We start from the raw sequence: 27297 nt of genomic DNA on the forward strand, positions 1-27297 counted from the left end.
GCACTGGGTTGGGACGTTTTCTTGATGTGCACTTAACCTTTATATAAAACTCTCTCTTATACATGAGTTTCTGTGGATTTGTTTCTCTAAAATACTCAGACTAACACAATGGCCAAAAAACTGTTTGATGACTAGTAAGAAATGAATGAAATAATGCTTAAAAGATGCATGGCTTTTCTAGAAAAACAAAGCAGTTGCTCAAAAAAATTCATATCTCAATGTCAAGAATGATGACAGCTATGCCATGGTGATACAAGGCATAATGAACAAATTGAATAAAGACTATAATTTCACCTAGCTCTCATTTTTAGGAGAAGCAAGAATTTAATTAAGAAATATTAATTTAATTACCAAAGCAAGCACTTCGACCTAATTTTTGCAAAATTTATTTTCTCTTTGCAAGTATCTCCATTATAGATGAGGTGGCCTTATTTGATTTTGTTGCACTAAAGTTTGTTCTAAACTAAATTTACATGAGGCAAGGGGTAGAGTGGTCCTGGACAGGAGCCAGAAATATCTAGGTGTAAATATCAACCCAGACACTTGCTACCTGGGTGATTTGAGGAGGTGCTTCTATAGAACTTCAGATTTCAGAGGGAATATATAGTGCTTATGTTCTAATATTGTGGGGATTAAATAATTAATACTGTTAATTTTAGCATAGTGCTTGGTACATAATAAATAATTTCCCAATAGTTCTTTATTGTTATTTTTGTCAATTATTTTCTTAAGTACTATATTCATTTGGCTTAGTCAGTTAACATTAATTACCTCTTTGCTTCAATAAGCACTTTTTGTGCATATATCCTGTGGCAGCCACTGTGCTAAGGGTAGATGGGACCTTGAAATAAGACCACTTCTGCTACTGAGAGTTGCGTGTAATTTAGAGTTGTCCTATTGTAAGGGGTGTATTTTGACTTTTTAAATTATTTGTGCTATATCACAGAGCATTCATTCTATGAATGTGGCCAATATATGTGGGCAGCTATAAACCAGGTGCCTTATAGACATTATGAGGGTGTGTTAATTTTAAAAACTTAAATAATGCATTAGAAAATAGATTCTTTTTTGGTTTTTGAAGCATAAAACAACTTGCGATTAATTCCCCTGCTTCTGAGAATAAAATAATTTACATGCTTCTATAGTTAATAAATTAGCTGAGTTGTGCCCTGGTGGCATAGTGGGTCTGTGTAATCGCAACATCATCAGTTCAGAACCCCTCAGTGGGAGAAAGTAAAGGCTTTCTACATCCCTAAGGAACTGCAGTCTCACATCCACAGCAGCAGGCAGCTCTACCTGGTCCTACAGGGCCGCTGTGAGTTGAAATCAACTTGATGTCAGTAAGTTGGATTTTGTTTTTTGAGATATTAAAAAGATGGATGTCGCAATGCATGTCTTTGTCAGTCTGATTTGAAAGCCAGCTTGTAGTGGATTAAATTCTAACAAAGCCTCTTTGAATTGAGTCACATCTACTACACATTTTAAATCCATGTATGATCCTTTTCTTTGGTGAATAAATAAAACTTCCACTTAGACTGAAGTTCAGAGCAGGAAACATTTTGCTTTGCCCCACATCATTAGAGCATCCGTATGGGCTTTCATTTTGAATTGAGATTGAAGAGGGGATTGTTATTGCTTTTTTCCCTCTGTCCAAATTGTTTCTAAAACAAATTAAAAGCTCACTAGTTGATGGTAATTGTTATGCAAAATGCTTTCTCATTGGAGACTTCTTTTCAAATAATCCAGACCATCTGAAAGAAGAGCATAATGCAGACCATCTCCAGGACAAAGCCCGGATCTCTATTCAAAAACCCACGCAAGGGACTCAATCTCATATCCGAGATTGTATAAAAACCTCACGGGCATCAAGTGTCAAATGCAATACTGCTAGTCCTCAGCATAGGAAATGAGACCTTCTGGTAAAACAATGGGCTGAGTTTCAATGTCACAAAATCTGCAGGGATGAACTGCAGTAGACCTTGAATGTAGACTTCAGCTAAATATATTAACAGGGCAATAGAATGAAAGCAGGGAACATTCTTATCATTGGTTTTTATACAGTTAGAAGCTACGTTATTCCTGCTAGCCTTCAAAAAAAACCTTTTTTTTCCTTTTGATTTAGGAAGAAAAGTGGAAAGATTATATTCCTCCAGCAAAATAATGCAAATATCATTCATGGCCTCTCATTTTTCCAGAAGCTAGAACAGGTTCTAGTATAGTAAGAAATAGACCATAAGGATGTCCTGACAGAGCTGTGGGTTAAGCATTGAACGGATGATCTCAAGATCAGTGGTTCAAACTAGCCAGCTTTTCTGTAAGAGAAAGGTGAGGCTATTCATTCTCCTGAAGATTTACAGCGTTAAAAACCCTAGGTAGACATTAATATGAGGCAAGATTGACTTGATGGGGGAGGTGGGGTGGTTTATACTAAACGACAAGTCACAAAGGTTGAGTTCTCACCCTTGCTGCCAAACCTGCCGATTGCTAAACTAAGTTTCGTTCCATCTATTTGCTCTTTCCTATGGGGTAATGTCATGGTGAAGAGTATTAGTTCTATAATAAAGATTCATTCCACGTTATACCTTTATAACTTAAAAGTGTGGTCTACAGACTAACAGGACCGGTGGCATCTGCTGAGAGCCTGTTCCACAGAGCTTGTTCTGAAAGCAAGGCAGTCTGCCTGCACGCAGGCTCCAGGCAGTCAGAACACACAAAAGCTTGAGGACCACTGCACTGATCGGTGTTATAATTATAACAATGAATATTAATTGTGATGGCTATGGCTCACGAACGGACTGCCATCCAGGATTTCCACTCATCGCAACTCTATTGGTTTTCCAAAGGCTATCAGAAGCCTCCTCTTTCCCCTGGAAAGTAGCCGGTGGGTCTGAAACGATGGCTTTGTGGTAAGCAGTCCAGTTATTACCCAACAGCACCCCCTAGAAAGACAGAAATCTGCTTTGCCAAATAAAATGTGCTCTCCAGAGGTCAAGGATAGTAGTGGTGATGGTAGAGCAAAATGAGGGAAAATGCTTCTTGTACTGAATTAGCCCTGAATGAGAGTCATGAGCATTTCTTCCAATCCAGGATCCAGCAGGTACCAGTGCTGCTTCCCAAGAAAATGAAATGACTATTCACAAACTATGCCCGGTATCGTGTCATTCTTAGGAAGACAAGTTTAAAAACAGAATCCAATGAGAGTTAACACCCTAACTCTGTGTTCTTAAAATAACTGGGCGGTAAAGAAAAGAGGAGAAAACAAAGAAGAATTTTGCAACCTCATTAACTTGGAATGTGTCTGAGTCTGTTAGTATTCAAATTTCCTAGAATGACTTATCAGAATGATTTAAGGTATTACACAGCTTCATAAAAATCCCGTAAACAAGGAGAGTTCATTCATAATTTGATAAAAATGAAAGATGAATGGAAACTGCAGCTAATTGCCTTTGCCTCTAAGTTGAGAAATATTCTCTTTCTGCCTTAAACACCTAGCTCCACCGATGGTAAAGCTTGATGAATTAATAATGTCATTATCACTCACATCTGCAATGAGACACAAAAGTAATTTCTAATGTGCTTTGTTTTTCTTTCGCTTTTTCTCTTCTTTGACTTGAGATAATCCTGTGAATTTCTAAAGTTAACTTAATGAAGCATGAACTTTCGTGGCACAGTGCTGGGACATTTGGAGGTAAGAGGGCCCAGATTTCAATTCTAGGTGGGTCATTCAGAAGCTGTGTGTTATTAGACAACTGATCTAAATTCTCTGAGATAATTTCTCAGCTTTCTCATCTGTAAAATGGGAGCTGTTGAAGAGTAGATGCGGTCGTGTGAGTGAATTGTTTACTGACCTTTCCCTAAGCATGAGTATTATTATTAGAAATTGTGCAGTAAGAAAACGAAACCTGGACAAACTGGAAAGCTGGCTACTTCCCTAATTCCACGCCAGTTCTGTCCAACCTTAATAGGCCAGTCATTTCCGGAAGACATTAGTTCTCCCAATCAGATGCATTACCATTTTCTCTCATATTCTCTCTGGCTCTAGGGAAATGGCTAAATTTGGAATCATTTTCTTGAGTTCAAAAGAGAAAAGTGAATTGAAATGCCAGAAAAATAAGTGCTTTAGAAGACCAGATGTTGAAAAAAAAAAGGCCGGAAATGAAATGTTCCTTGGAGAGAAAGAAACTGCATATAAATAACCCAGGATTGAATGAGTGCCCTGAAATGATTACTCTACATGAGTTCTAAAAATAAAAAGTAAGTTGTTGTTATTTCCCACAGAAATACTCTCACAGTTGACCACAGTCAGAGCAGCCGCGGAAGGAGGACGCAAGCACGGGGAAGTGAGCACAGCGTCTTTTTCTGATGCAGCAGGGGACGTGGACGCACATACTGTGACTTGAATGTTAAGAATTAAAAGTCCACAGACTCTCCTTTTGACTTTGGGAAATAGCAAAATTGCTCTTCCTTTCCAGTTATCTTTGTTATGCTACTCCAAAAAGTATTGTAGAAAGGAGCAAATGGGTTCACGTTAGCCTCTGAAGCACAATGCTGACCAAGGTTAAATAGATTAAAAGTTTTGGAAAACTGCCCATCAGAATGCTGCATCAAAAGAAGACAGTACTACAGAGTAAACACAAAGACAGATACAAAAAACCAGTGGATGGTCCAACAAGTCACACACATTGACATGCTAGCACAGCTGATAGCAAACCCTTTTTGCTGAGTAGATTCTTTCTCAGAGAAATAGGTGAAGAACAGTCACTGGCCTCCAAGTCCTATAATCATCCAATAACATCATGATATTGACACAATTACAGCAAGCAAAATCTTGTGTGTTTAGAGTCTTCCCCAGCACCATTATTTTCCATCTCCCAATCCCACTGGAATACATACAAACAAAGCAAAACAAGCCAGCCTCTGAAAAGAAACTGAATTAGCTTGGTGATTTATAAATTGATGTGTCAGGGTAAATTATACAATATATGCCAACCCATTAATATACAGAAACAGATTATTTCAAATATCTTACAAATAAAGTGGCCAGTCTTCTAAAAGTATTAAATTTAATTAATGTCAGGAAGATTAATGACTAATGTATGTCAACAACTTTTATATCTTTGTGAAATTGAAAACAATGCATTTATACATTCAACCTTTTAAACATTCACCTTTTCCCCCCTTTTCTTTATTCCACAGTTAAAATAACATTCATTTCTTTTAAAAGAAAAGTCGGGGAGGAAACATTTAGCATTAGATTGATAAAGTGCATACTTTTAAATTAAAGAAAATATTCACATTCATCTGTTTAACCTAATTCATGTTCCTAAATATTAAAGCATCAAATGAAACTAGTTGTTACTCTTAATAAATCAGAGACACGGAAAAGACAATCTTCTCTGGTCATTGATTTACATGCCAGCATAGTTTGGACAGCAGGGGGCGAGAGTGAGCAGTACATGTGTATCCTTAAGGTGAGCGAGTGTGCTCAGTGGAACAGGCAAAACAATTGCTCTCATCTGGCGCTACAGCAGCACACAATCCTCTGGCACTTAAAATGAAAATATAATTTCTGTTACGTGTAAAAGTCCTTATACAATGCTGATGTGTAATATTTTTATATCAAGTATTTCCCTATGCAAATGTACCTAAATTACCTCCAAATAGATAAAAATTAATTTTCTTTCTTTTTTTTCCCCCCCACAGATTAGAGGTTTCATTGGCTCAGGTTCTAAAGTTTGTTAAATACAGCAGTGGACTGAAAAATGAATATAATGTGCGACTCCATTGTTGTTCATTTTTCTTTCAATGTCTTACTCTATACTGGGTATAAAGTGTTATCTTGTATCCACAGAAAAAAATAACTGCCCTTTAGTATTATATAGCCTTTGAAGATATTGCTTTGTGTTGGCAGCTCTGAGTATAATTTGTAAAATGTCACAGATTGAATTTATTTCTATTTATTTACTATCAGAAATGTATTTCATTGAACATCCTGCTATATTAATACTTATGCCTATCTCTATTTCCTTCCAACAGAAAGGAACAAAGGCCATGAAGGTCTTCTAGATATTGTGTCAACTTGGCATTTGAGGAATGCATTCCGATCTCCACTTTTCATTAGTACATAGAACATCCTCTTTCCTCACAACCTCATCACCAGGAAACACACATTTTTCTCAATCTTTGTTTCATTTGTATAAGACATGAGGCAATATGAATTTACTTTATTCCTAAGTTATCCAAGTTTCTAATATCTTTCTTGATATTCTATAATCCCTTTAGGAACTGGCAATTCATGACTTTTGTCCATTTTTCAATTGATTCATTTTTGAAACATTGATATTTTCATTTCTATGCAGGCTCTGGTAAATTTATGACAATGTACATTTCACAGCAGAAAATTATCTTTCAAGAAATCCATAGAAATTAAATTGCAGGTTTATTTCTGTATGTGACTATATTATGTGGCGCGGGGAGTTATCTGCCAAGAATTAAAAAGGCAAGAAGCACAGGAGAAGCATAAGAAATAAATGACTGTCCATACTTCATACCTCACCCCAACACACCTTCTCTCACCTACTGATTTCTTGTCAGTAGGTGTTGTAGAAAGAGAACGGATTGAGTTGTAAATCAAGATCTGCTCACAAATCTTTGTACAAAAAGCTCTGCACCAAAGGATAGTGTATCAGTTGCCACAAAGATAAGGTTGCTCTATGCAGGCAAAGACCTTTTGAACAGTTAAAAACAGAAGCCTCTTGATACCCACAGTACAGTGATCGACTTTATCATCCATTCAAACAGATTTTCCCTTCATCAGGGCATCTTTTCATTTTACTTGCTGTTCAAAACACTGGGACACAAAGGATGCTCTTCATTTTGTGTGTGACTGAAAAGAATCTTGAGGTAGGTGGGGGGGGGGAGCGGGGGGAGAGAAGAAGAAAACCCTTGCCCTAAATTCCCTTTCAAAAGTAAAGTGTGAAAAGACATCAAGCAGAGTACACAGGGTTATTGTTGAAAGAAAGTCAATCCTGCAAGCACAGAGTCCAAGGCCATCGGCAGAGGTTCATGTGCTTCCTCACCCACAGGGAATTTAAAAATAGAAGGGGAAAAAAATACAAGGAGAAAGGATTCCACTTGGCAAAATGGGATTTCTCATTGTCCCTCCTTTTGATTTTCATTAACATCTATGGGCACAGATGTTTCCTTTATCTGAATAATCCTAAAGTCAATGTTATAACATTGGCCCCCGTCTTCTGTCTTTCCAGAGCTCATGATGTATCACTTCATATTGTATTCTAAGCAGCAGAAATGTCAGATCTATCTTTTCATTCAACAGCAAAACAGAAAACCTGTTTGATTTAGTTGTGTGTGTGTTTTGTAATTTGTGTATCCTTGAAATCTCTCTTAGTAAGTCTTCTCGGTCAAACAAATACATTTTAATTGCAAATGATAAGCTGAGTTATAATTTAGAAAAATAAGCATAATCGATGTTAATTTATTTTACAAAATGATCAATAGTTATTGTATAAACATAACGGGCTTTCTTTCCTTCATGCCAGTTTGTTCATTTGATTTTTTCCAAACAGGGTAAAGAACGGACCCATCACAAAGTCCTTCATGGCATCATTATGTATAATATGAAGTATAGATTTATACATAAAGGTCATTACTTCATAAATTGCCTTAGGCCTTATTGTATAAGGATAAGATTTTAGTTGGATATGCTTATTGTTAAGCAACTAATGAAAATAATTTGCATTCCATAGTATGAAAGCCTTGAGATATCATAATCTTTATTGCAGGTAAATTTTGGTATTAGATTTTTTTTTCTTGGATTTCACCTGGAAGTTTATTTATGGACAGTGAGCAAATTGAGAGCAAGAACATATTTATACTCCTAATGCCTAGTAATGCACTTGGCCTGGGGAGCTCACTGGAAAGAAAAAGAAAGAAAGAAAAATACTTTCAATGGCCAAACTAACTAGCAATAAAGCAGATTCCCCATGTGTAGCTTTTTGTTGTGGTGGTGGCAAATACAGCAGCAGAGCAGAACTTTAAGTCATGAGTTTTAATTGCTTAAATGTGCTGAGTATAATTCCTGTGATTAAGAATTTATTATATTGCTATAAATACCAATTGATGTTTATTAAAGTTTTTTCACACTTTTACCTCTATGAATTTCTTCACACTCTTCTTATAATCCACCCGCTTACATTTTACAACAAAAGTAGAAGTTAAAATCTGGAAGTACAACTATCTCTGAACTGAGACAAACAATGAAGAAGAAAGGACACATCAGATCCTCGTGCTATCTTCTATCAAATTTGTTTTATCTTTGTTTGAACAAATGGAAAGGAGAATCAAAGTCCGTGTTTGAGTGTTTATTGTGCATGTAAAGATGCATCACTGTATATAGTTTACTACTCTTCAATTAGTTGGTTTATTGTTCCATTCAGGCAAAATGATCTTCTACCCTCAATTCATATTGTTTGTTTCTCTGCTGACAAAACCCTCATCCATTCGGTGACAGCCTATTCCATATCTTATCAACTGTTCTTACCACAAATACAAATTTCCTTCTGCATAAGAAATGAGAAGGACTCCGGTTGTCACCGTCAATTTCCCAATGGTTCTTTATTGTTATTAATGTCAATTATTTTCTTAAGTACTATATTCATTTGGCTTAGTCAGTTAACATTAATTACCTCTTTGCTTCAATAAGCACTTTTTGTGCATATATCCTGTGGCAGCCACTGTGCTAAGGGTAGATGGGACTTTGAAATAAGACCACTTCTGCTACTGAGAGTTGCGTGTAATTTAGAGTTGTCCTATTGTAAGGGGTGTATTTTGACTTTTTAAATTATTTGTGCTATATCACAGAGCATTCATTCTATGAATGTGGCCAATATATGTGGGCAGCTATAAACCAGGTGCCTTATAGACATTATGAGGGTGTGTTAATTTTAAAAACTTAAATAAGGCATTAGAAAATAGATTATTTTTTGGTTTTTGAAGCATAAAACAACTGAGTGCCTTGTGGAGCCTAGGGATGATGGGGAAACTGAATATTTGGAAGGTAATTTATATATGTATTCTACCTAAAGTAAGGTTGGCTTACTTAGATGCTAATATAGAGGACTGATTTTATAAATTGATTTTTTTTAAACTTTGGGATAAAATAAAACCCAAACTTTCTTTTTCTCCCACCATGTCTGCTTTCTTCACCAGGCTCCATTTCACTAGACAAAGACTTTAATTCAAATAATCTCCATATCAGAGTTTTGAGGATGGAGTCTACATAGCATGTTTAACCATTCCATCCCAAGATGTTATATATATATCAAAACACTACAAAGTTAAATCTATGTTTCCTCCCCAAAACATACTGAGGCTCACTGTACAAATCTACTGGAAGTAGATTTATAATATTTTCAGTCAGAAAAAAAGCAGTTTTCTGGATAGGGAAAGCATTAAGGTTAGTTCTTATTTCAGCATCTCCAATTATTTCAAACTCACACTGGATTGATTATTTAACACATCTAAAAAAAACCAAAATAAACTAATAAACAAATTGTAACAATATAAAGTTTATAGATGATAGTTTGTCTATAATTTCTCTATGGTTAAAGCACATATTGCTACCTGTCTGATCTAAGTCAGAGCCTAGCGGTGAGACTTTGCAGTAGGTTTTCCAAATATCCCTTCTTTTTGCATAAATTGCCTTAGGCATTATTGTATAAGGATAAGATTTGAGTTGAATATGCTTATTTTTAAGCAACTAATGTAAATAATTTGCATTTCATAGTATTAAAGCCTTGAGATATCATAATCTTTCCGGCGGGTAAATTTTGGTATTAGATTTTTTTCCCTTGGATTTCACCTGGAAGTCTATTTATGGACAGTGAGCACATTGAGAGCAAGAACATATTGATACTCCTAACGCCTAGTAATGCACTTGTCCTGGGAGCTCCTTGGAGAGAAAAAGACAGAAAGCAGGAACAGAAGGACCGACTTACTTCCTAGTCCCACATCCAACTGTGATCAACAGTAAGGCTGGGTTTACACGTTCACAGTTTACAATAAGCCTGTAATTTGACAATAAATTCAGAATTTTTAAGCTAAGAATCTGTAAAATGGCTAGTTATTTATATCTACATAAATAGTTTTAATGACAGAAACAAATCATTCTAGAATTAAGAAAGGGATACGCACCCAAGCCTTCCGATTCAAACAGACATGTTTCATCCACACCTAAATCTCTGCACCAGGATAAGAAATTTGCTGTGTTGTCTCGGGCGAAAAAGGAACCCGAGGGCGCACTGGCTTTGCATGGGATCTTCTTCAAGGGCAGACTCTGAAAAACAGCGAAATCTCCGTCTGGTAAGACGTCTGACAAAGGCAGCACAGTAATACCTATTACGTCGACATTTCTGTTTTCAAACGAGTGGTTTAGAATGGCCTCATGTCAATAAACATGTTTGTGAAGAATCACAAAATATAAATTAGTTGCTAATAAAATTTACCTGCAATTAACAGACTATACATAGCTATGCATACCAATATTCTCATGATTTGAAGATCTAAATTAATGTAAACAGCCCCTTTCCACGTTCAAAGGACCTCGGTTTTCCTTTTTTCTCTTTCATCTATCTTTTTTTTTGACTCTCTTTCATCTAAGAAGTCTATCAGTATAGGGTTTATAAATATATTTATAAATATAAGTATAAATATATTCCTCATTTGTTAAAGGGGAATTCAGAAACATTAGTATTATGCATCAATACACAGTATATTACATAAATATACAGTGTCTAAATTCTTATGTGTGTATATATGTATATGTATGTATGTATATATGTGTGTGTATGAAGGAACTTCAAAAGGTATACAGAAAATTCCATAATTATGTAAGTCCATTTCCCACAAATTTTCTGAAGCCTTTTCACACATATACCACAAATTAACACGTGACTTGTAAGCAGAGCAGCAGGATTGTCCTAACAACACAAGTTTTGATCACCAATACCAAATAAAGATGTTTAAAATCACTGACTTATTGACTATCTAATTTATTAACCAATATTTTGTACTTAAGACAGTAGAAAAAAACAACCTACTACCTACTGTGTTGTGAATGAACAATATAATGAACAGGAAATGGACACCAAAGCGGTTATTTGCCAACTTTGATGAACTATTCTTCTTTTTTTTATTAAATATTTTTATACATCTTACATCTCTTATCACAGTCCATACTTTCATCCATTGTGTCAAGCACATTTGTACATATGCTGCCATCATCATTTCAAAGCATTTTCTTTCTACTTGAGCCCTTGGTATCAGCTCCTCATTTTCCCTCCTTCTTCTCCCCCTTCCCTCCTTCATGAACCCTTGATAAATTATAGATTATTATTTTCATATCATACATCATCCTCTGTTACCCTTCACCCACTTTTCTGTTGTTCTTTCCCCTGGGAGGGGGTTATATGTCTACACTTGTGATAGATTCCCCGCTTCCCCGCACCTTTCCTTTATCTTCCTGGTATCTCTATTCCCATTGTTGGTCCTGAGGGGTTTTATCTATCCTGGATTCACTGGGTTGCAGGCTTTTATCTGTAGCAGTGTGCAAGCTCTGGTCTAGTATGTAGAACTGAGGTCATGATAGTTGGGGGTAGGAAGCATTAAAGAACTAGAGGAAAGTTGTGTGTTTCATGGGTGCTTTACTGCACCCTGACTGGCTCGTCTCTTCCTTGTGACCCTTCTGTAAGAGGATGTCCAATTATCTACACATAAGAATGATGAAATTCAGCGCTTATATATCTATGCCCTTGGGCAGTAGTGCAATGATGTAGTCACCCTCTGTGTTGTGATCTGGTGTGTCACCCTTCACTTGTGCTTAATACCTTTTTCACCTAATGATCTGATCTTTGGACATTGGCAACCGTGCTGCTCAGTGAGCAGTGAGGGTAGCTTTCTGCAGTCTTCTTAGAAACTATTTTCTTTTAACCCATAGTGCATATTAACTGTGATTTTTAAAAAAAACACGTGTTATTTGCCCTTGAAACCTGTTATTTATCTTTCTGTGAACTAGGAAAATGGTTAAGATAAGGGAGGATGTGAACCTGGCATACCTTTCTATTATAAGCCTTTCGTGAAATTTCACTCAAGAACCCTCCCTTGGCAACATATTAGATAGCATAATGTTTTTGCTCTTATTGTTGGATTTTTTTTGTTTTAAGTGGTACATACCCAGTTTTCGGGTTGAATTGTGTTCCCTCAAGAGATATGTTCCATTCCTAATCCCTAGTATCTATGACCAGTATCTTAGTTGGGAAAGGGGTCATTGAAGAAGTAATTCATGAAGATGAAGTCATTAGAATAAACACTAATTAATATATTTATGACGGGTGTCCTTATTAAAAAAAAAAAAAAGGATGGATACAGGAAGACAGAGACACAGAGAAGAAAGCCACGTAAGGATGGAGGGAGAAGCTGCCCACAGGCCAGAGAATATCCTCAGCTATCAGAAGCTGGAAGGGACCAGGAGGGCACGTTCCCGGGCAGCCCTCATAGAGAGCATGGCCCTCCTGATGTCCTGGCTTGCGGCTTTCAGTCTTCACAACTGCGAGAGGACACGTTTTTGTTGTTTTAAGTCAACCAAACTGAAACCCAAAGCCCTGGCCATCGAGTGGCATCTGAGGCAGAGTGACCCTCTAGGGCAGTGGTTCTCAACCTTCCTAAGGCCGTGGCCCTTTCAGACACTTCCTCATGTTGTAGTGACCCCCAACCATAACATTATTTTCATCACTGTCATTTTGCTACTGCTATGAATCGTCATGTAAATATCTGATATGCAGGATATATTTTCATTGTTACAAATTGAACATAAGTAAAGCATAGTGATTAGTAACAAAAACAATATGTAATTATATATTGTGAAATATTTCTTTCTAATTGCAAATAAATGAAATATTGTCTTGAAGCATGGTATAGCATGAATAACAGTCCACGCTGAGTATTCGTATGTGGGCGTATCTGCATGTGGGCGGACCTGCCAGGGGAAGGATGGAGGAGCAGTGTCTTTTCCTAAGATCATCTGAAATATGTGTTTTCCAATGGTCTTAGGCAACCCCTCTGGGAGGGCTGTTCGACCCGCAAAGAGGTCACAACTAAGAATGTAAATCTTTATGGGAGGATATAGCCTCATCTCTCTCCCGAAGGACAGCTGGTAGGTTTGAACTACCAGTCTCATCATTAGCATCCCAGTGCTTATCCCACAATGTCATTATGTCACATAAAGCTATCCAGTTTTGGTGCTTGTTATGCCAGTCTTAGGAATTTAGTATACACGACGACTTTCAATGATGTAAAGAGTACTTTCACTGTTGTGTAAAATAGGTGAAAGGAAGCAAATATTTGCATACTCAAGAGTAGAATACATATAATCATCGCTGCCTTAAACAGCAGAAAGATCAAGGGTGCTTCCTCTTCTCACTATGTACTGGCAGATATAACAAAAGTGGTGTCTAGAAGGAGCTTGCTAACAAGGATGGCTTGCCAAGTGAAGTAGTGGCCCAAATGGGTTGATGATGTCCTCTTAATAGCAAAGAATGGCTAGAATTATTCATATCCAATGTTTCATGACTGTGTCTACCTAACTAAAGCATCCAGTCACTGGAGCACTCAAACGCTGTTTCTGTCTCAAAAAGCTATTCTTTGTTGCTGACTGAATTTCATTTAAGGTTAATATAATGAAAATCTTTGCATGTCTATAATACAATATTTTTAAATTACATACTTGATGTCTTACAAATATTAGTCATATATAAGGCTACCTCACTTGTCCGACCAGCATAACTGATGTGATCTAGATATCAATAATGTTTTTCAAAGAATGTTTCTCAGGTGAGTTATAAATAACCACAAAATATAGCTTAAAACAGTAAGTTAATAAAATGTCCATGAGAACTAAGCAGTTAGTCTTTATGAAAATTAAAAACCCTTAAGTTTATCCATTGTAGCTCTAAGAATATATCCTACTAAAGAAATAGCAGAAGCGCTTAACGATATAAGAGCAATTGTATTTGCTCCAACACTGATGAAATATGAAAGAAATGTAAATAATAATATATCAAAAGAAGGGTTGTGGAATAATATGTAGTATGATGAATCTCTATTTGGTCATTTAGAAAAAATAAGATAAATAGACATGTATTAAACAGAAATATGTTCGTCATATATTATTAAGTACAAACAAATATGTGGCAAACATATATGAGGTGCTTCAAAAGTTTGGAAAAGTAGAGTGTAATGATAATCACACACACACACATGGATACAATAATTGCATTTTATGATATACATGACACACACATACATTTATTAATGGTCATCTAAATACTTAAGTTGTATATAAATTATGAAAATATTTTTACTATTTAATTTATATTTTATATTTATTTAAAGTAAATTTAGGAAAAAATTCAAGAAGGACATGCAGCACATTTAGAGCAGTGATTACCATTAAGAAAGGGATTAATGGCTGCATAGAAGGTCATCTACTTCTTGTTTTACATACTTCAAAAATAACTGGGAGGATTTTGAGTGATTTATACAATTTACAATAGTTTAAATAAAATGGGAAAATTGTATTACACAAGGCATTTTTTAATCTCTTGAAGAATATATAACAAGTGACTGTAATGTTATTTTATGATAAGAAGATAAAATTATCTTCTAAAAATAAAAATAGATTCAAATGAACAATTTGTTAATCTATCACCTATATCCCTAGTATGTGTTTAAGGGGCAGGGAGAAGAGTAGTAAGATAATCTGCAAATTTATTTTACACCATTGTTTATATTTCCATGTAGCTACTATAAGCTAAAGGAGTTGAAGCTCACAATCTGTGTGACATTCATGTGGCTCAGGAGAACTGAGCAATTGATTTGACATTAAGACCACTAAAGGGTACATTTTAAAAGAATACTCACAAAAGCTACAGGACCTCAACAACTGTTCTGGTCACTCTTAACGAACTCACAAGGACAAGCATTGCGCTTATAAATGAAAATAACGTTTCCTCCCTATAAGCTTGTGGCCTTTAACGTCATCTACATATATGTAATATTAGATGGTAAGTTTTAAATCAAGTTCATGGGAGCCACAATATGACCTTGAGTCTATCCCACTTGAATTCGAGTAACATTTCAAGAACCAATTTGATGCATTGAACACTAAGGACAGAAGACGTGCTGAGCTGTGGGAGGACATCATGACCAGCATTCATGAGGAAAGCGGTCATTAACAAGAAGCAAAGAAAGAAAATATCAAAGTGGATGTCAGAAGAGACTGAATCTTGCTTTTAATTGTAGAGCAGCTAAAGCAAATGGAAGAAATAATGAACTCGCGGAGCGGAACAGGAAATTTCAAAGGGCAGCCCAGAAGATGCCAACTTGAATTCACACAATACCACTGAATTATACATTGGAAATTGTTGACTTTGTAGGTTTTGTTTTGTATATTCTCCATATAGTCTTTAAAAATACAATGTAATGATTTTGAACACATGAAGGCTACTTTAGGACAATTAAAGCAAAAACTGGTTATGGATGATTTTTATAACTGAAGAATTTTCAGTGCATAAGAATTCATTAGAATGTCTATTCTGTCTAATAATTTGGCTTTGAAGGTCATTTATGAGGCATTTGGCCCTGCTCTAAAGCTGACAGATCCAGTGCCCACATATGATTAAAAGACTGGCAAAGCATAAGCAGTGTGTATGAAAATTCTTAATCTTCATCCAAATAAAACCTTTTCTTTGATAGAATTTTAAAAGCTTCACCCTCACCATTCCAAATGGCCTGTGGACCTTCACAGTGCTGCAGGAAAATCCATCACGCACACTATGGGCAGGGGGAACCCTACTCCATTGGCTGGAAGCAGTAGAGCAGAGCAGAGCTTTCACAGGATCCAACATTCTTCCTTATTACTCACATTTCAAAGGCCTAAGTATCCCACAAGGAACCCTGGTGGGGCATCATTTGAGCTGCATTTTGCAAGTCCAGCAGTTTGAAGCCACCGACCACTCTGCAGGAGAAAGCTGAGGCTTTCTACTCCACAGACTTCCATGCCCAGCAACCCTCAGGGTTGCCATAAGTGGAGATCAACTTTGGGGCATTGAGATGGATCGCACAGAGATGCTATATTATTTGTGTATCAAGATCTTACAACAAAATACTACATTTCACTTGAACTAGCAAGCAAAGTATTCATTAACGACAGCACTGTTTGTCTTCAGAATATTAGAACCGAAAATGCTTTTGAAATGTTTTACATAAAATATTAAGTCCTGAAAACCTAAGCAGTTAAATCCTTCTAGTTCTGTGATTTTTAAAAAATACTATGACGTTTTCTCAATTCTCATGAAAATCATAAAAAATCTGGAATGCCCTTTTTAATAAAATTAAGCAAAGGAAAATAACATCTGATATGCCGAGTAAAATCATCATCACTTTGTCAAGAAAACCTTGGAGAAGGGGTTTAGTATTTAATATTGCCTTGGTGTGTTTGGTAATTTGGTGTAGAGGGTTCAATGTTTGGCTGCTAGGTGAAAGGTTGGTGGTTCAAGCCTAACAGTTACTCTGTGGAAGAAAGATGAGGCTATCGGTCCCCATAAAGACGTAGAGCCTCAAGAATATCTATGGGGTGGTTCTACGTTGTCCTATCTGGTCACTCTGAGTTGGAACAGACTTGATTACAGTAAGTTTTATGGATTCTGTGATATGTACAAGACTTCAAAGAATTCAAGGGAAAAGACCACTATCTCTGAATTCCATTTTCCACAGTTTTTGAAATCCCCTAGTGTATGTGAGTTTATATAGATATAATTATATCAAGGTGCATGTTAAGCATATTCATCCTTGTATATATTTGTATGCCAGGATAATTATCTTTGTTATCTACACATAACCTAACGGAAATACAAGTGAATAACTTTAACAAACAGATTTATTCTCTCACAATTTGAACAAAAAACAAAAAGTCCCTGCCATTCACGTAATTCGGACTCATATCAACCCTACAAACAGAGTTGAAATGCTCCTGTGGGTTCCCGAAACTCTAACTCTGCAGGAGTGGAGAGCCTCATGTTTCTCCCATGGAGCAACTGGTGGTTTTGAACTGCTGGCCTTGTGGTTAATAGCCCAATGCATAACCCCTATGCCACCAAGGTTTAACACCTGGTATTAGAGTCTCACTCTAGGAGAAGGCATTCTCTCCCTTAAGCTCAGGAGTAAGATCCTTATCTCCTTTCAATGTCTACAGGCCCATGAGTCCTTGGAGATCTACATGTGTCTTGACATCCTTTTCCTCCTTTGTCTAGAAGGTTTTCAGCATAGGACCTAGAGTCCAAAGATGCTCTCTGATCCTGGATTTTCTTTGAGATACTCGTAAGCACCCGCGTAGGGTCATATCCTGATCCTCTTACATAACAAATTGCATAATGGAGGTGATTACATCATTGAATCACTGCCACACCTCTGATAATCATGGCCTTGCCGAGCTGACAAATATTTTGAGGGACACTATTCAATCCATGACATTCTAGCCTTTGGTCCACCGGAATCATGACTTTGTCAAAGTCCACTCCAAGTCCAAATTATGTCCTGGGAAAAATTCTTCTTCATCTCTAACTGTAGGATACAAGTTACCTGCTTCCAATAACAGTGGTAGAATAGGCACACAGTTAATATTTCCATTAAAAATAGGAGAAAATAGAGGTAAAGAGGAGGTGTAGTGAAAAAAAATGCATCAGCACAATTTCCATTAGCTTTCAAAGCCTGAGAATAATCCCCTGTTTTCCGAGACTAGATAAGAATGTTGGCTTTGCTCTTTGGACTCTGAATGGAGATCCCTAGGCCGTGGGCTTCATTTCTACCTTCCCACCCTTCCCACCCTATGAGACCAGAAGACAGTGGTTCCACCCTTTGAGCCTGAGGCAGCTCAGCTTCCTTGACCCTCAACTGTCTAGGCCCAGCCTACCCTCTAGTCTGCTTGGGCAAGTGTTACAAAATTCTTCAGTTCTACCAATAAATGCATGGAGACACCCCATGCCACCAGTCAGGATTAGCCCAAAGGTGCTCATCTTTCTTACTCTATGAATCAACATGTCCAGCTCCAAAAACAAGTACCTAGAAGCACTCTGCCCCTCCCAGGTTGTGTAGGGTGGTTGCTGCACCACATCGTCTCAAGCCAGTCTCCTGGTTCTGCTGCTGAAGCTTCTGGGCCACCACTCCTCACCATCCACACTGTCTCTGCTGCTACAGCTCTGCTGACTTCCTTCTGACCCTCAGCGGGTTTCTTTTTGACGTCCATTACTCCACCATAAGTCCTCAAGGCAATCTGGACGTTTACTATTCTCACTGCCAGTGCGGACTCAGAGCGACCCAGCGCGGGTTTCAGAGACTGTAACTGCTGATGGGGAGTAAAAAGCCCAGTCTTTCTCCCATGGAGCTGCTGGTGGTTTCAAACTGATGACCATGTGGAACCACGATGGCGCCAGGGCGACTAGGCAGCTTAAAACTCTTCCAGTTTTTACTCATTACTAAATTCCACAACCACTTCTACGTTTTAGGTTTCTGTTAGATTAGTACCCATGCTTCCGTTACCAGATGCTGTCCCAATCATATTGCTATAACAGAAGTACCACAAGTGGATGGCTTGAACAAACAGAGATGTATGCTCAGGCAGTGTCAGAAGCTAGAAGTCTGAATGCAGAAAATCCGCTCCAGAGAAGGCTTTCTCTTGCTCTCAGGTCTGGAAGAAGAGCCTTGTCTGCTGTCAACATTCCTGGGTCTGGTGTTCCCGGGAGATCTACATACATTTTAGCATCCATTTTCCACTGGCTCTAGGAGGGTCCCTCAGTATAGGGGTATACTTCAGAGGGACCTCAGTATAGGGTCCCAAGACCAAAAGAGTCTTTCTGCTCACAGCTCTATCTTCTTGGTGGTAGGCAGGTCTCTCCTTCTATATTAACGTCTCTCCTTTTACCCCTGTAAGTTAAAAAGTAATGCACACCAGAGTGCAGGGACAGTCCTCGTAGGTCAGATCAGGACTGTGATAGGTATATGGCTGTTCCATCTCATCCTAATATTCTTACAAATGTTCACATCAGATGACATCATGGCAAATGGTTATATCATTACATTTCTGCCATGTCACTAGTAATCATGACACAACAAAGTTGGGAAATATAGAATTGAGAGGCCACAATTTAATCTATGAAAACCAAAAAGCACAGGGGCACACACATGGATAACATCATTTGGCCTGTAAGAACCCATATATTTGAACTGTTCCATCATACTAAACAAATCCCTTGAATAGAATACATTTCAGCATTTGATTTTTTTCATAATTTTTGAACAGGTAGCCTTAAAATAAATTATGGTTGAGAAGATACATCCAGGGAGCAGAACAGCACCAACAAAACACACAGCACTTCTCCAAATCCTTAATCCTTCCTCCTATTATTAGCTCAGTCCTACCTTGAAAGTCCAGGTAGTCCAGTGTACTTGCATCAGTGCAGACAAGAATTTTCAATTTACAGAATCCAGGATAGACAAAACCCTCAAAAACAGTAACACAAGTAATGACTTCAGGAGGGGAGGGGAAAGGGGGTCATGGAGGGGGAAGTGATAGCAAGGATAATGAACTAACCCCCTTGAGGGGAACAATTACCAAGATTGGAGGTGAAGGGATAGGCGGGGCAATGTAAGATAGATATAGATGATATAGATAGATATAGATATAGATATAGATGATATAGATAGATATAGATATAGATATAGATGATATAGATAGATATAGATATAGATATAGATGATATATATATATATAACAATACATAATATATTATGGGTTCAGGAGAGGGAAGGGTAAAAAGAGGAACTGCTATCAAGGGGCTGGAGAAGAAAGATCATGTTTTGAAATAATTGATGACAGTAATTGTACATAATTGCTTAATATAATGGACATATGGACTTATATGATAGAGCCCACAATAAAATGATTTATTTTTTAAAAAAAGAAAAGCTACAGAGTAAATGGCGTCTATAGTTCCCTACTTACTATGAACCAAAAATGTAATACTAGTAGTTTAAATAACTCACCCTTCATCAAAGTTGAGACAAACTACTCAACCCTGGATTACTTCCAGGGGATATTTACTTCAAGGTATAAAGCAGAAAGATATGTGAAAGAGGCAATTGCTAGAAACTAATATCTCTCCTTTTCCAAAGGGCATAGAGAAAGCACTGTTCAAATAACCAGGCAATAAAGTCATTCTTTTTCTGCTGCCATTCATATCCCCTTGCTGCTTTTAGTTTCACAATACATTTTTGAAAGAAAACTCTTTCTGAATAAAATTATTTCATTGAACACCCATGGTATCAAGGTAGCTATGCATAACTACCAAGGGACGTTAGAAAAGATAAAAAATATATTCTGTATGGTCAAAGTGATAGAAATTTGACCAAAGAAATAGACAAAGGGAAGAAAATTACTTGGGTAATAGCACTCTTCTTGAATGGTCATAAGGAAAAAAATTAAAATCCCTTCCATGTGTATAGTGATTTAATTAAAATTCATTTTCATTCATTTTCTTTTTCTTTTTACTTCACCACACTATGCATTCTAACCCAAATGAGCTTCCTTTCCCATCAAATAAATTGGATTGTTTTTTCCTACTCAAACTCTTCTGTGACTTTCCAGGACTTCCTGAATAAAGATTAAACACCCCATCACCTGGCCTCTAAGGCCTCTCTTAGTCTGGTCCTCTCTGTCGCTCATCACACCCAGGCACTCCATCCCCCAGCCACGTTAGCTTTTGTCCTTGTCCTCTCCTTTGCACACAGCTATTGTCTTTGTCGTTCCCAGAGTTCATTGCTGTGCTTCTTCTTGTTAGGTGTCACTGAGTCTACGCTAACTCGTAGTGACCGTCCGTGCACAGAAGGAAATGGTAACATAATACCTGTTCGATAGCACATCCAAAGTATTTGTTGAAGAAAACGTATCAGCTTGTAACTGACACATGCGTTCGTATGACCAGCTGGGAGAGGCAGCAGACAGGTTAAGTGCACTCTGGAGTCAGACTAAACCCAGGTGCTCTTGAGCCAGTTCTGACTCATGGTGACCCCACGGAGTAGCCTCAAACTACCTTTGTTTAGACTCAAATCCTTTGTTTAGTGACTAGACAAACTGCCACTCTTTTGTTTTAGTGGCTAGCTATTAACCTTCTGCCCCACCCTAGGACTCCAGAGCCAGACTACTCAGGTCCGAATCTGGATTTTCAGGTAGTTGTGGCACATCGGACAAGTGACTCAATTTTGTCACGTTTCAGTTCTTCATTATCTATGAAATGGCTTATTATAGTGCATACAATAGAAGGTTCCTTGGTGACCTCTAAGTTTATTAAGAAGTTCTTAAAATAGTGCCTGGTACATAATCAAGCTTAAGTATGTCTTTCAGAAAATTAAAGAAAGGGAAAGTTAAAGAGCAATATAAAAAAATCTCTTGGATATTTATGATCACTGAAGCGCATGGGCCCAATTTCAAAAACATCCATCATTTCCACATTTCCCCATCATCTGCAGTGGTTAAAATGCTCAGCTACTCACCAAGTAGTTCAAATCCACCAGCTGAGCTTCACTGTGGGAACAAGATGTGACCGCCTACTTTCATAAAGACTTTCAACTTTGGAAACCCTGTGGAATAGTTCCACTCAATCCCATAGAAGAGCTGGGATTTTCAATTGACTCATGGCAGCAGGTTGGTTTGGGTTTCGGCTTCCACCATCATATCCCTCCTACCATACAGCTATTTTTCAAGGGGTTGTGTTTCCTCCAAAGCAGAATTTCCCTCTTAGTTATGACCCTGTTACTATAGTCTCATTAACTTCAATAATCAGAATCTTTTCATTCTTTTCCCGCACCTTCCTTCTGCAGCCAAATAAGTTACTAATCCAGCTCAGAGCTATTTTCCAGTAAATGTCTGGACATTTGAGTCGAAGCCCAAAGGAAGGAGAAGTAAGGCAGGCAGACTTCTGCGGAAGGAGAATGCTTAGAAGATAGAAGAGGCAGCACAGGAAGACTCCATCTGGGCAGCGTCAAGGAGCCCCACACAGGCCGTTATGGCTGCAACGAAAGGGCAGTGGGAGCACCAAGGGACAGAAGATCATCTACGTAGCCAAGGAACCGGGCATGTAAGTCCTTCCACCAGCTGTTACAAGGATTTGGGGTTTCACTCAAGAGAGTCCAAGTGTCAATGGATAATTTTGAGGTAAGTAACATGATCTGACTTAAATGTTAAAGTCGTTCCCAATTGTGCCTTTATGCATAATTTGACAGGGCCAAATTTAGAGCCCTTAGTAATATCGACTTGCTTCATTATCATATTATGCAGCATTTATGAAGTCTGAGCAAAAAGAATAAATATTCTATGTTTAATGTTTATGGCAAAAATTAAGTGAGATGAAATAAAATATAGTCGGATTCATCATGTTTAATTCGTGGAACACACGTTTATTATAAATATATAGACTAAAAATATAATAATAGATCTTTTTTGCTTTAATCCTTCTACTGCTCTTTGTTATCCTTATCAAATCTGTTCATGCAGGGCCCTATATGTTTACCAGCGCACTCCTCGACAAGTCGTGCCTCACCGAGGGGCTGGCATAGTGACATTTGTCTCATGTACCGTGAACATGTTTTCAGGAGAGACCAGTCCCTAGAGAAGGATATCATGCTTGGTGAAGGAGAGGGGCAGCGAAAAGTAGGAGGGCCCTGGACAAGAGGGATGGACACAATGTGCACATCAACGGGCTGAAACCTACGAACAATTGTGGAGACACGAGGACCTGGTGGTGTTGGTCCTGCTGTGCACCAAGTTGCTGCGAGTCCACACAGACTGGGAGGCACCTAAAACCAACGCGTTGTGATCAAAATCATTCTTGTTTGGGGAGGGTCAGGATCTTCAGATAAGAGGGGTTTTGTTTTGATTTTTCCTTATTTTCACTAGCCTGTAACTGTAATGGATAGTCTTTGCTTGAATGTAGGCAAGAAGGCACATTCGTAAGACTAAGTACCTATGACTCTCCACACTGTTAGAAATCACTGATGCTTTGGTTTTCCAAACATTGCCTGAACCCTCAAAACTCACTGCCCTTCAGTGGATTTCATCGCATGGAGACCCGATGGGCCGAGGAGAATTGCCTCTGAGGGTTTCCTACACTGTCGATCTGTAGGGGAGCGGAATGCCTCGTCTTTCTCCTGCAGAGAGGTGGTGGCCAGCTTCTGAGCTTGCAGTTAGCCGTCCACTGTGTGGCACATTACCCCAGCAGGCTTCCTTACAAACGTTGCCCTTACCTGGAAATACTGGTTTTGCTATCTATTTGACTTTAAATACACAATATTTATTACAACTAGGGTGAGATTCATTTAAAAACTAAACATTTTTGTTTATTTTTATGTTTCAATGTCTATTTTTAATGTCATAACAACTTTTCGATACGATTGGTTCTCTTTTGTAATCCTATGAAACTGTTTTTATTTTCTCTATTTAAAAACACGGTAGGAGATGTGACCCATAGGCTTTATCTAGCTGCTAGAGGGGGTAATGACAGTTCAATTAAAAAGCTGGTCTTTAAGGAAGAGCCTGTCTACCTCTTTCACAATACTGAGTACAAATTAGGCTTTCTGATTTCCCCGGACAAGACACAGAATTTCGATAGTCCCCCATAGAATAAGCTTCCTTTCCTCCCTTTCACTCCAAAAGTTGTCAATCTTTTTTCCACATTTTTGATTGGGCTAAAGTTTTGTTCTTGTTTGGGGTTTTTTGGCCTGTACAGTGCTTGAAATGCTACACTATTTATGTTAATGGGACAGTGACACAGTAGACGAGCAGCCTATGTTGCTGTGAAATTAGACATGGCTAGCAAAGTAATATAAATACAAAACACACACTAGACAGCTGCACGCATGATCTGGAATGCATTTCCAAACTGCTAAATGAAACAATATAAGGTATTCATGTAGCCAGTCCCCACAAGCTTAAAGTGCAGTTGAAAAGCTCCATGCACAGTAAACTCAATTACCTCATCTAAAACACATCAGACCATTACTCTGTCATGCACCAGTACCAGAGACCCTGGACCACACACACTTACAAACACGGTGCATGCCTACACTTTACATTACCCGGGTCTCAGCAGACATTTTTAAATGAAAAAGCAACTGTTTCCCCCTCATTTTCCGTCTCGTACAAAGTGTTCCTGTTGAAGATCTGCAAATGTTCACCTTGACGGGATGGCATGTGTGTCCATGATCAGTGTATTTGGGTGATCTGAATTTCTCCAAAGCATTTAGTAACAGCTCATTTTAAGAGCATTCCTTTTTCCATTCCCCATATGTGAGGGTGACTTTTCTGGACACACTATATTATATCTACAGTGCTTTGAAAGAGCAGGGCCCTCAATTAGTGCTAGCGCATGTCATGAAAACAGTTCCCCAGTTACTCTCCTTTTACCATCTTGCCTTGCTGATGGTCCTGCATGTGGGAAAAGCAGGATGTGAGAATGCACTTGGAAGAGGTGAGGTCATCCTGGAAAACTTTGGGCAGGTTTACTTTCATGCTCAAGGGACAAAGCTCTGCCGCTGCTGCTGCGGCACAATCTGGTAGACGGTATCTAGCGACCTCCTTCTGCCAATCCATATTTTTGTGTAATGTTCTTTTCATGCCCTCTGCAGTTTCATTTCACCATGCTTTATTTTCAGATTCACCAATCGTAGGCTTTAATGGAACATTCACTTACACTGCAAAACAATACTTTGCCATCTGAGCTTGTGAAAAGGGGAAAAAAAAACCTTCCTAAGTTTGGAAGTGGTTTCTTCATAACTAGCAAATTCGCATCTTGTAGCCTCTGAAATCTTGGTAAATTTCTGTGAGGTGCTGTTCCCTGGTCTCTCTCCAGGGCTCTGGACTCAGTGAGTTCTCAGCACAGGGCAGGAAGGATCTAGAAATGCTCCCTCTCACATCCCTTAGCGCAAAGGCCTCATCAGGAGCAACCCCTAGTCTGGGGAGAACACAAGGGTTTGGGGGAAGGAGGACTTGTACTTGCACAGATACAAAGGCCACGGGATCACAACAAATCGGAGCAGAATCAAACAAGCCAACTATGATAATAGATTGCATTTCTACCTTCCTGTAATTGAAAAGATTCTGAAATAAAATTGATGCCTTGTCATTTGGTTCTTTATATAGAAAAAAAGAGAAAGTTATCTCAAATGTTTTTCCCCAAGTCTTTTTTTTTTTCCCAAGGATTTACACCCTTGTTGTCATTTAGTGAATTACACATTGGGCTATGAACCGCAAGTTCAGTAGTTAGAAACTACCAGTCCCTCCGAGGTAGAAAGATGAGGCTTTCTACTCCTATAAAGATTTACAATCTCAGAAACATACAGGGATGCTTCTACTCGGTTTTCTAGAGTCACTGTGAGTTGGAATAAACTATGAGCTTGGTATTGTGGTTAGGAAAGCCATAAGATGGTTTAATATTGCATAATCCAATCTATAAATAGTAAACCACAGCATAAAACTTCATTCTGCTTTAAAATAAGCTTCTTAAAGATTGTCAGTCTTAGAAGACTTTGGCTTTCCTGTCCCACTAGCCAAGCAGTTACATAATGAGTGAGAAGGTGGCATTTTCTTGTCTGATCAACTAAAGGAAGCCAAATGCATCTACTTCTGACTTTGTGATAATGAAAAGTAAGAGTAAAGTATTTAATAACATATGGATAGTGTGAATGGTCAAAATAATTGACTAGATTCATTTAAAAATCATGACAGTATGGTTATATAGAGGTTCTTTGGGCATTGTGATATGAATATAGGCACTATATATGTTGTAAAAATGAATTTTCACTTTAATTTACATCCCTTTGGAAAGTGGCCTTGGGTGGTGCAATCGTTAAGTGCTCGCTGCTACCCAAGAGGTGGGTGGTTGAAGACAGCAGGAGCAGCACGGCAGAAAGAGGCGGCTGTCGGCTTCAGCAATGGGAACAGCCTTGCTCCTCCTCTGCGGCAGTTCTACTCCAGCCCATCGGGTTGTTGTGAATCCGAATGAACTCAAGACCAACAGGTGCGCTTTGTTGCCTTGGTTTAGAAGGTTGATAAGATGCACTAAAAAAATCAGCATGTGTGAATTTTCTAAATGTCTATTTATTATATATTTAAAGTTCTCTTCTAAATTTAGTCACATAATACAATCCTATCTTTCCTTATTAAATAGTCACCATTGCTTTGCAGCCACTCTTTTCAAGTCATCTTAGAAACCTGACCTCAAAGCTATGTATTACCACGCACATTATACACACAGATGCTGAACAAATACGACTTAACAAATTTTAAATCACATCCCCTATTTACCATGTACATAAACAGTATATGGTAAATACACAACTACATAAACAAGATACAGTAAATAGTATCTTGATTATAACAAACATTACTCATTAAACATCTTTCATTAAAATAATGTATATAAGCAGGACTTATGTGTGTATTTATATAGTAAGTTCATGACTATACTGTAGTCCATGACCATATCTGTCTCCTTTTTTTCAGTTGTCTATTGTTTAATAAACTAACACATTGTCAGAAACGAATGACAGGATTGCTCATTTCTCCTAAATTTTGAAGGGATCTGATTCCATCCTATTGTCTTATAGAAACTGAACTTTTCACGTTAGTTGTTAAGCACAGTTTTGATAGATGGATAATTAGGAGCTCTAGGAAGAAACATTCACATTTCACTCACCAACTGCTTTATTAGACAAAAGGGCAGTTATTGGCAAAAGGATGCAAAGGAAATTTTTACAAAAATTAAAAACCAATGATTTCACCTTTATGGCTCCATCAATAATTGGAAGGAATTTCCCTTAATTAGTTAAAACAACATATTGTAGGTTGGCAACATCCCTTGAGTACCTATTACATGAAAGACACTGAAATTATTATTTTTCCTAATTTTCAATGGTCAACAAATTCAGTTATCACTCATCCGATCCCTGTTTTATTAGAACCAAAAAAAGCACTACAAAACAGCTCTTTTAAAATCTTCAGGTTGTTGACCCATGGCCCTACAGGGGACAACACTGGAGACTCAGTGTCAGGATTGGCCTGGTCTGACCCAGTGACACTGAGGCAAAATACTAAAGACATGCAGCAGAGCAGGGAGT

General features: G+C 37.9%; 1 protein-coding gene across 2 annotated transcripts in view; it reads right to left on the reverse strand.

Moving 5' to 3' along the window:
- GAS2 (growth arrest specific 2) overlaps positions 1-27297 on the reverse strand; it is a 139458-nt gene that overhangs the window by 80835 nt on the left and 31326 nt on the right. For both annotated transcript variants that reach the window (XM_045291146.1, XM_004711636.2), the window contains exon 4: positions 10213-10354. In XM_045291146.1, the coding sequence (XP_045147081.1) occupies positions 10213-10354 (142 nt within the window). The remainder of the gene's footprint in view (positions 1-10212; positions 10355-27297) is intronic.

The sequence above is a fragment of the Echinops telfairi genome, unplaced genomic scaffold, assembly GCF_000313985.2.
Source record: "Echinops telfairi isolate 266 unplaced genomic scaffold, ASM31398v2 ScPeMD7_60;HRSCAF=208, whole genome shotgun sequence".
Classification (NCBI taxonomy): Eukaryota; Metazoa; Chordata; class Mammalia; order Afrosoricida; family Tenrecidae; genus Echinops; species Echinops telfairi.